Source organism: Musca autumnalis, unplaced genomic scaffold (genome assembly GCF_047663935.1).
Source record: "Musca autumnalis isolate F117 unplaced genomic scaffold, ASM4766393v1 scaffold_2, whole genome shotgun sequence".
Taxonomy (NCBI): Eukaryota; Metazoa; Arthropoda; class Insecta; order Diptera; family Muscidae; genus Musca; species Musca autumnalis.
The window spans coordinates 262288339-262299072 of record NW_027411755.1 but is presented as its reverse complement, the minus strand read 5'-3'; the positions used below and the strand labels follow the sequence as shown (position 1 = coordinate 262299072).

The 10734-nt window shown below is 34.5% G+C and overlaps 1 protein-coding gene across 5 annotated transcripts in view; it reads left to right on the top strand.

The window, feature by feature from the left end:
- Nucleotides 1-9684: 9684 nt before the first annotated feature.
- Nucleotides 9685-10734, top strand: part of LOC141391977 (calcium uptake protein 1 homolog, mitochondrial-like) — a 30187-nt gene continuing 29137 nt past the window's right edge. For 2 of the 5 annotated variants that reach the window (XM_073964789.1, XM_073964787.1), the window contains exons 1-2: nt 9711-9901; nt 9977-10299. In XM_073964789.1, the coding sequence (XP_073820890.1) occupies nt 10040-10299 (260 nt within the window). In that variant the 5' untranslated portion in view covers nt 9711-9901; nt 9977-10039. Of the gene's footprint in view, nt 9906-9976; nt 10300-10734 lie in introns of all 5 variants that reach the window. The other 3 variants (XM_073964790.1, XM_073964791.1, XM_073964788.1) reach the window with 3 other exon arrangements.

Genomic DNA, 10734 nt, shown 5'->3' with positions numbered 1-10734 from the left:
GTGGTGGTGTATTTGTATTTGGGGCGCCCGAAAACGAAAATCGCAAACCCCCATCCCTTCCCTCATTTCATTGCTGTGATGATCCTTCCTATTTTTCTATCCTTACACCCCAAGCCCTCTGTCTTGTAATGTATTGTTATGTCCGTAATGTCCTCCCTCTTTATCCCGTAGAAATGGCTTTTAGACGTTGCTGCATCACTGATTGTGAGAATTCCTTGTTCAGGTATTGCCCAAAGGAAATTAGCATGTACGGCGTAAAAGATGTATGGAGGTCTATGTTGCTTAAGGAGTATGGGATAGTAACGAAGAAAACATCTCCAACTATGTGGAAAACACTTTGAATCAAATATGTTCACTGTCAGGACTAATTCAAGGCAGTTAGCATGGAACGCAAAACCCAAAACCCTGCCTTTTCATGCTCTCCTATTTACAACAACAGGCGGATGTTACAGTGGTGGAGACTGTTAAGGGGAGTACACACTAACAGTCAAAACTGACAGTCAACGTACTTTCCGGCAAATAACAAATTTTATTTAGCTAAAAACGTTTGAAATACAATATTTACGGTATTATTTAGAGATTATAAAAGAAATTTTTCAATTAGGCTTTGCTATTCACGAAATAAACCTCGATGACTGTCAGTTTTGCTTGTCAATGTGTACTATACTTTACAGATGATCAGGATAAAGGTATGTGTTTATATAAGTCATATATCCATATATCGAGATACATATATCGGATTCAGATAAGGCCGTCACTGTTCTTTTAATTTGGATGTCTTGTCTTGTTCTTATTGACCCGCATAATGGATGCTATGTAACTGTCCAAAAGTGATTCAAACATCTCCCCGATCCCCGGATTTGAATCCTATAGATAATTTATGGAGTATTTTCGAGACAAATATAAAAAATCGTAACATCTAAAGTAAAGGAACCCTGAAATATGCCTTGCAAGAAGAATGGGGAAAAATTCCGATATCTTGCCCCGAAAACTTAGTTAAATCTTTGCCAAAAAGGCTAAAAGCTGTAAAGGATAACAAAGCATGTCATACCAAGGGCTGAAACCCTAAAAAATCCTTTTTGTTTCATGAAAATTTTAGAGTGGATACTTCTTCACTGTGAGGTAGACGTCGATGTTGTTTTAATGAAAGAAACTGAAGTGGATACTTTTGACTGTGATTCACTGTATATACGAAAGGGAGTAAGTAAAAAAACAATATTATCCCAGTTTCCGAAATGCCTTTCTTGAATAGTCTCTTTTGAAAATTGCCAGAGCCAGACTCCATAGCTGTGTTCCAGAACTAAAAAGTTTTTACAATTTTTACGACTTTTACACATTTTACTCCAAAAACCGTTCCCGTACACAAAAAAGTTGTAAAATGTTCACTTCTCTTTAAACAAAAATGACGCTCTCTTTAAAAACTTTTTACATGACAAATTTGGGCGAGTAAAAAATAGTAACATGGTTGCCGGCGTCTGATTGGCTGATACGCCGACTTTGACATTTGTTCCAGTTTTTTTGACGTATTTTCCATTTTTCCGTTCCCGAACTATTTCAAAAAACTTGTCTGTGACAACAAATTTTTTGCAGTTCTCTCTTTTAAGAGTTTTACTATTAAAAATTACGGGAACGAAGCTCATATCTTGCGAGTGACTGACATATCATCGCCCAGGGTTTTTGGGAAATTCGACCCATAAGTGTACTGTACACACATTGTACATTTGACATTTGGATATATGTATGTATGTAGCTAGAATCTTGAAATTTGGTATGAGAATCAAGGTTGGGAAGTGGTATTGAAAAGTACTAAATGGACTAAATTTGGTACAATTTGGATAAACGGATAGAGGGGGAATCCTGAAATTTCGAATTGTTGGAGTGCATGATAGAGATATGTATGTATACTAAAGGGTACTAAATGAGGTGCAATATTGTTTTGGATGAACAAATAGAGCTGGAATTCAAAATTTAGAATTAAGATTACTGTTGCTAGTTCTCTATATGTTCGTATGACTCCTATGAGAAAGGCCATAGGAGTCATAGGCATTATGTGGTGAATGATTTATTTCTATTCCATGACTTTTATAGGTGCCGATGTGGGGATGAACACTGGAGAAATCATCCTTAATGAAAGGTTAGATTTAGATTTAGCGAATTTAGTACTGTAGAAAATTTAGGTAATAGTTTAAACTCAGAAAGTACAAACGACTTGGCTCGTTTGCAGAAAGAGAACGAACTTTTACGAGCACGAAATGCTGCTCTTGAAGAACAAGTTCTTTCCCTTCTTGCAAACGGAATTTTCCCTGGAAAGGAAGCCAGTGAGCCCAGTATTGCATTTGCTCGCGTCATTACAAATGAGTCACCCTCACAACCTTATACATCTGATGAAATTGATGTTGTAGAAAATGTTCATCTGTTATCTAAAGCTAATTACGAGTACTTTGTAACAGAAATAAAATTATCCTTGCCCAGTACCGATGTCGTTCTAAGTTGGCGAGCGAACGTTCTTGTGGGTTTTGACAAAAATCTAGTGGGCATCTTGCACACTGCGATTAATAGAATGACGGAACAGGAACGTACGTGTGCACTTCAGATAGATTCACTTAAAGCTACTGACACGGACAATAATACCGTTACATACATATGCTCTTGGACTGCAGTTGATAGGTTTGTGTAACGGCTGGAGGATTTTGGTAGGATTTAAACTCACCCTGGAATATTATGTGTCGGTACTCTGAAAACTGCGGCCACTTCCAAAAAACATTGTTGTTTTTATTTTCGATAGACATCCTGTGCATATCGAATTTTTCTCTCTATACCGTGGCTATGTTGAACCTAATAGATAATGTTTTCTTCCGAATTCAGAAGACACAATACACTGCATGTTCGACATTCCCCACCTGCTTAATAACTTAATGTCGCTGCCGCTCATATTTTTTATGTTTGTTTGCATTTTTGTTTAATCTCAGTTTCCACACAACACAGCCATCAATATGTTTGCATGTGTGTATTTCTATGTTTTGATGATAATTTTGTTTGAGTCGTCCTCTTTATGTGAGCTTTTGTTTTGTTTACAGCAGTCCTTTTTCTCCTCATATTCTACTGCATTGAGTTTCTCTACAATTTGGTGTTTATTATTGTCGCCCTTTTAATAAATTTAGTTCGTGAGGGATAAAGACTGCGGTAAGTTGTGGCTCCTTATATTTTTTATTAGTTTTTAATTTAATTTTTTTGTTAGAAATTACCACTACCCATATACACATCATATAAATTTATGAAAGTGTTTTTATTTGGCCTTTGGGTTTGTTAAGGAGTTAAATTCGCTTTCCCTCCCTGGAGAAACTCACGTCGCAGCTAGCGACACTTAATAAGAGATTTTTTTGATAACAATATTTTTATCAAAAGCAGGTTGGGTGGACAAATAGATACAGCTTCATCCGCGATAATTTTAAATTTTTTGTTAAGTCAGAAGAAAGTCTAGATGATGACAAAAAAATGTTGCCCACATTTGAGAAAAACTCTTTTTGCAACCAGTTGTTATAAGTCATATGCGTACCAAAATAAACCGTTGGAAAGAGTGGCAGCCGTTTTCAACAGAAACGTGCTTGACGCCTCAACAACGGTATATTTTCGGAAAATGAGCAGTCTTTGGTAGAGGCGACCAAAAAATTATTCGCTGGTATTATTCCAATTGTGGAACTCTGCACAGAAAATATAAATAGTAAACATGAGGTGTGCGCAAAAATCCGTAGTTGCATTGATTTTCTTTTCTGGGTTGAGTGCGGCAACATACCTCATTACCTCCAACAATCATTGGATACAATGTCGTCTCTGTTGGTGGGGCTTGAAGAGGACATTTTACCAAAATATTGCGTCAATAAACCCTTGAGGAAGACTTTGTTGAAATTAGACCTGAGGATCTCAGTAAAGTTAAGTCAAGATCCTGTTGCGTAATTATGGTCCGAAAAATGTTTCAAGGCATAACGCTTTTAAACAAATGTCTTTATCTCGAGGTGTTGTTTGACTAAGTCGCACATTTGAAGACCTCGAACCTTTTTTTTATACATATAACAATGTCTAACATGCAACACTGTCTTATCTTACCTTTCCGTCCGATTTGTCCGATTTATGTATTGGTATGGGGTATTCTGTTCACGTCTGTTTCTTTTTGCAGTTAGTATTTGAAAGCTATCCGGGGTTTGAAAAATTTATTTCTTTCGTACTTTTGAGTTGTCTGCTTTTTCTAAATGTTTTTTTTTTTCTTGTAAATAGTGTAAATCATTCGAAATCGCTTATAACGTCGGTAAAGGGACCAACGGAATTGGTCGCTAAAACCGATATGTCGTTATAAGCGATTTCGACTGTAGTCAAATAGTAGTGTGTTGAATTTTTGTTTTGTGTTAAAAATAATAATTTAAGTAATTTAAGTTGCAGGTGGGGGTCGTATGGGAAAGTGATGCGAATACACAGCCTCTCCTTTCTAAATGTCAGCCTCGCCCACACACGCCCTGTTATCACAGAAGAGGCTCTGACGATTTTTTAGTTGTGGCAATATTCGTCGTATACGAGTCAAAGTGGCAGCGCTTGTAGTGGATATATTGGTGGTATTGTTGGTCTACCTTTATTCTTATACCCATGAAAAAATCAATGAATCTATATAAAAACCGTAGTCTAATGCAAGGTGTACTCAAGAAGGTAGAAGCAGAAACGTCAAAATGGTTGTCTAAAATATAAAACTATGTGTGTGTTCGTTTACTCAAAATTTGTACAAATTGTTACTGTATGTTGTTCGTTTACTCTTCAGTACAATGTAAAACACCTTAATGGTTTACAAGAAGTTACTGGACTTGTACAAATTTGTACAAATTATTGAGTAAACGAACACACCTAATATCAGCCTGTCTCCGTATGTGTGTTTTTCAAATTTGTTTTTTGTTTTGAAACAAAAGCAAACATAAAATTATTTCGAAAACTAAAGGTTGGGCGTTTTTCATTCGCACACATTCTTCTTTCGACATTCAGAAACACGCTGTAATTTTTTTTTAATTTGATAGAATTGTTTAAATATATGTACTTTCGTTAATAATTATAAATGCAGACATGTTAATTATATTAAGTAAATCGGCTTATTTTTGCAAATTATTTTTGACATCCCAACATATTACTACAGGTTTTTTTGTTGCTGATGCGCTGTTACATCTACCTGTTTAAATGTCTTGGTTCTAATGTCACTTCAAAATCATATGTCAGATGGTTGGACGTACGCAGAAAAAATATTTATTTACAACACAAACGAGAATAAAATATATATTTTTGGTCAAAATAAGTGCTAAAAATAGCCAAAAACCTGGACAAAGCATTGCAAAAACCACAGTAAATGTTTAAGGAATAAAAATCGAATAATAACTGATGAGTAATGCTTGGTTTACTTTACGAAATCCACTCGATTTCAACTGTCAATTCCTTTGCGTATACGTCAAATGAAAACTCGTCTGAAATCGACTGGATTTCATTTGACGTTTAAGCAAAGGAATTGACAGTTGAAATCGAGTGGATTTCGTAAATGTAAACTTACTATAAGTCTGTAAAAAGCAAAGCAGCGATGAAAAATCCATTTATTGATTGTTTATGTTGTGTCCTATTTTTTCTTCTTCAGGTAGTTGTTTTTGCACATCTTGAGATTGATTGTGTAAAAGGTTCAGTACGGTCAAACTTGCTTCCACTTGATTATGATTTCAATGGGTCGATTCCGTATTGCGACGCGAGTCGTGTCGCGTTGCCAGTTGCAATTTTTCCATTACGTATGGCAAAAGTCGCCCGACGACGTCAAATTCTGTCGCCATAAAGTTAATTTTTCGGCGACAACAAATTAGCTGTCGCTGTGTATTTTTACAAACGAATAAAAACGAAAAATTGAAACGTAAGTAACATCTTCATTTATTTGAAGTGAATTTATTTAATATTTTATACGTTTTGTGGTGTTTCAGTGCTTATATTGGTAAAAATTACTACAAACCAGCAATTTGAAATGCTGTTTGAAAAAATGGAAGCCCAACCAAACGTAGCTCGTGGAGTCAAACTTTTTGGCGAAATTAAGGCCACTTTTGATGAGGTGTGGAAGGAGTTGTTGAGCAATCAAATAGTTGTGTGCGTACACCAGATAAGTGGAACAGAGTATGGACTCATTTTAAATCCATACCATGGTACAATAATACAGGTAGCATTATCATGCCAGCTGATGGTAACATAATGTGTCAATTGCATTGAATTGATGTCAAATTTTGACATTTTATGTTGCCACCAATTGCCGATGCGGCTACCTGTGTATTTGTACCATGATCCATACTAAAGAAAAAAAGTCTTAAAATAAAAACATTACAGCTGCAGGAGGTGGACCATCACAGGAAATATCTTTGTCGTCGATGGAGCAAGCTGAGCATTCCCGAGGTTAAAGTCATTGCCATGGGATTTTTGAAAACTTCCTTCTGCAAAAGATCTTAAAGCAGCACACACTTTAAGGAGTGGCTGTATTGCTGTTGATCTATGGCTTTTTTAATTAAGTAATTTTTATATGCCCCTACTATATAAATAACAGCGTCTTTTGGAAGCCGAAAATAGGCTTTAAACCTAAAAAATTAACAATTATTTTGATGAATGTTGGAAACACTGATGGCAATTCTAAAGGATTCGTTTTATCTCTTAAATGTCGCCTGATAGATGCTACGTTAACTTTTGCTCTGTTCCAGAACCTGCAAGAAGCTACTATTTTTTACTACGATAATATTTTTTCCTTTAAAAAATAGTAGATTCTTGCAGTAATGGAACAGACCATATATTTTCTTCACTATAATCAAAAAATAGTTCCACTTAGCTTATCATTTTAGAGAACTATAACTTTTGTGTACAACTTGCTCTGTAGTGCGATTCTGTAACTCCTTAACGACAGAATTAACGACAAATGTCTATAGTTAACGACAATTTTCGTTAAGTGCTATTCTGTATACCAATTTTAACGATTTTTGTCGGTAAATTTTGTCGTTAATTACCGAAAAAAGTAGTAGTTAAGTCTTAGCGACAGTACAATATTTCGCTGATTTCTTTTAACAACGGCGTTTTTATATGAACATATGTTAATAAGGAGGGTACACAAGGTAAATTCCGCCTTATTGAGAAAAATCTTCTTAATGCATTTACATAAGTGTTAACTGTGTAGAATAACATGGGACAGCTTCCCCACTATTGTGCTTTCGACAACGCCGATTTTATTGAAAAGAGAGATCAAAGAGAGCTTGTAGATCTTTGATTAAATCATAACTTTCCTTTAGAACACCTGACGAAGGCGCAACATTGGCGAAGCTGCCCCATGCTACTACCCTACGTATGAAGACTGCGCTAACCTTTGTTTTACTTATTAAAGAGGAAAAACGTTATCAAATGCTTCAAAAGAACTCAAGTGTGGTACTGCTGTGTGAGACCTATACCAATGTCCTTAACACTATCTTTCTAGGAGGCACGTGACGTGAATAAAATAGTACGTGACACGTGAATAGTATTACTATAACCTACTTTGTTCTGTGATAATCTCATAGATTTAAACTCAGCATCACTAACAATCAGAATGTTAAAAATGGCGTATAAGCTTGGATTTTCGAACTTCTCATACTCTCCGCTATGAGAAATTACTTTTAATGTGGGCGTGAATTGAATATGTGAATATATGTATAAACTCAAATGACGTTAACGTGGATAAACGATCACTGAAGGGGCTTAAGTCATGTCAAATATCACAGCTGAATTTTGATACAGAGTTGTGGCGCTCTGTGGCGCCCAAAATATGATCCCAACTTTTAAATAAAAAATACAACTGCGCTTTTAAAAAGATTAATGGTGGTTTTATCACTTTTATTACTTTTAAATCACACACACAATAAAAACATCGTTAGAAATGCTCCATTACTGGAATCCGTAGCCATCCAAAAGACACACATTTGAGCCACATTCCTTCAAAAGTCTGAATTGTTTCCTTCTTAAACGCTTCATGTTTTGTATTCGCGACGAAATACTGTCTTCAGCTTCAAAATATATTTTAATTAATATTAAAATATAATATTTGACATTTCCTTCCAATCGATATTCGTCGGTATGAGTTAACGATTTCTACAATCGGTAACATAAAGTTACAGAATAGGACTTTCGTTAACTCAACCGAATATTTTCTTTAACTACCGATGTCGGTTCGTTATTAAAAAAAGTTATAGAATCGCACTACTGATATTTGTTTATGATTTATTCAAAACAAAAAACGCTCCGCTACATCACTGATAACTTGTTATCGACGATTATTTTCTATCGCTTTTCGTAGCACAATTTTTAAATTTTGTCGCAGAGACGATTGACAACACGACATGACTCGCGTCGCAATACGGAATTGACCCACAAAGCATATTCATTTTAACTATCGCTTCTTTGTAAAGAATGATTTATCTTGATTTGTTTTACGTAAAATGTTGAAAGTCTGATTTGCGGGGCACTCAAAGTCATTTCCTGGGTATTTTAGTCATGTAAAACTTCTCTGCAAGTGGTGTCTTAAGACATGCCGCCGCTAAGTGTCTAGAACAATAATGTTTACAACATCGAAGCTGATTTCAAATGTCTGTATTTTTATATTTCACAGTTGCATTTAACTTTACAACAGTGTTATTAGCTAAAAAAATATTACATATTATTTTTATAAAGTATAGTACACATTGACAAGCAAAACTGACAGTCATCGAGGTCTATTTCGTGAATATCAAAGCCTAACTGAAAAATTTCTTTTGTAATCTCTAAATAATACCGTAAATATTGTATTTCAAACGTTTTTAGCTAAATAAAAGTTGTTATTTGCCGGAAAATTGTCCTAAAAGTACGTTGACTGTCAGTTTTGACTGTTAGTGTGTACTCCCCTTAACAAAATTGCAAAACGTCTGACTTAATTGTTTTAAGTTTATAGAATTGCCATATTAATAAATTAATACAAAAACAGAGTAACAACTGGCAATGCTCTTTATATATGTGGGTAATATGTAGTTGGCAACGTATTTAATAGATATATGTTAACAATTGCTTTGTTCCAGAACCTGCAAGAATCTACTAAGTTTTACTACGATAACAATTTTCCCTTTATGTTATCGAAGAAAATAGTAAAAATTAGTAGATTCTTGCAGTTCTGGAATAGACTGATTGTTGCTAATCTTGTGATTTTAATTTATTTCTCTTGGAAGAAAACAGCAATGAAAATTATGAAAATTAGTTTAATCAATAGTTAGATGCATATATTCAAAAATACAAAATCTGTTTAGTATAAATGAAAATGATAATTGTATATTGTCAGAAGCTTCAACGCACCTTTATTCTTATACCCATGAAAAAATCAATGAATCTATATAAAAACCGCAAAAGTGGCAACATAGTCTAATTCAAGGTGTACTCAAGAAGGTAGAAGCAGAAACGTCAAAATAGTTGTCTAAAATATAAAACAATATATATTTTTTAAAATTTGATAGAATTGTTTAAATATACTTTCGATAATAATTATAAATGCAGACATGTTAATTATATTAAGTAAATCGGCTTATTTTTGCAAATTATTTTTGACATCCCAACATATTACTACAGGTTTTTTTGTTGCTGATGCGCTGTTACATCTACCTGTTTAAATGCCTTGGTTCTAATGTCACTTCAAAATCATATGTCAGATGGTTGGATGTACGCAGAAAAAAAGATTTATTTACAACGCAAACGAGAATAAAATATATATTTTTGGTCAAAATAAGTGCTAAAAATAGCCAAAAACCTGGACAAAGCATTGCAAAAACCACAGTAAATGTTTAAGGAATAAAAATCGAACAATAACTGATGAGTAAGTCTGTAAAAAGCGATGAAAAATCCATTTATTGATTGTTTATGTTGTGTCCTAATTTTTTCTTTTCTTCAGGTAGTTGTGGTAGTTGTATTTGCCCATCTTTGAGACACTACTAGTAGGAAACAACTGGAAAATATGTCAATCTTAAGGCAATGTGGTTTAATGGCCGCCGGAAGGCTAATGCAACCGCAAAGACAACTTGTACTTCGAGGTTCCTTTGGCTTGTTGCCAGCAGCCATTAACCGATTGAATCTTCCTTTGGATTATGTGACACCCATCAATGCACGCGGCCACAAGAATTTCGGTCACAAAAAAGAGATTACGCCAAAATTTACGAGAGTTTACCATTTGATTATTGGTACCATGTTTGTGATTTGCATAACCGATTGGAAGAAGTAAGTAAAATTTGTGAAATGATCATAAATTTATAGTGTAGAGTGGTTGGAGTTGATAGCACATTCATTTGTGGTGTAACATTGCACAGCTACTGTACTGTCCAGTTAATAGCTCCTTCCGGAATGGTCTGTTAAGTTCACAATTTGTATTTATTGACAAATACCTATGTATGTTATTTGTAGGATATCGACACTGAATTTTCCTTCGTAAGAGGCTTAAGTAAAAATCATGGTGTCATCGAAAATAGACTAATATTAAAATCTTTCAACTAAGATTTGGATTTAAAATATAAACATGTTGCTGCTGCCCATAAGCGGAAGTCTTTAAACTAACATCCAAAAACTTCAATTTTTAAATAAATTATGAAATGGGCTTTGCATCCGACATGCGATACAAATTTTAAATATTCTCTGTTAACATGTCCATTATTATAA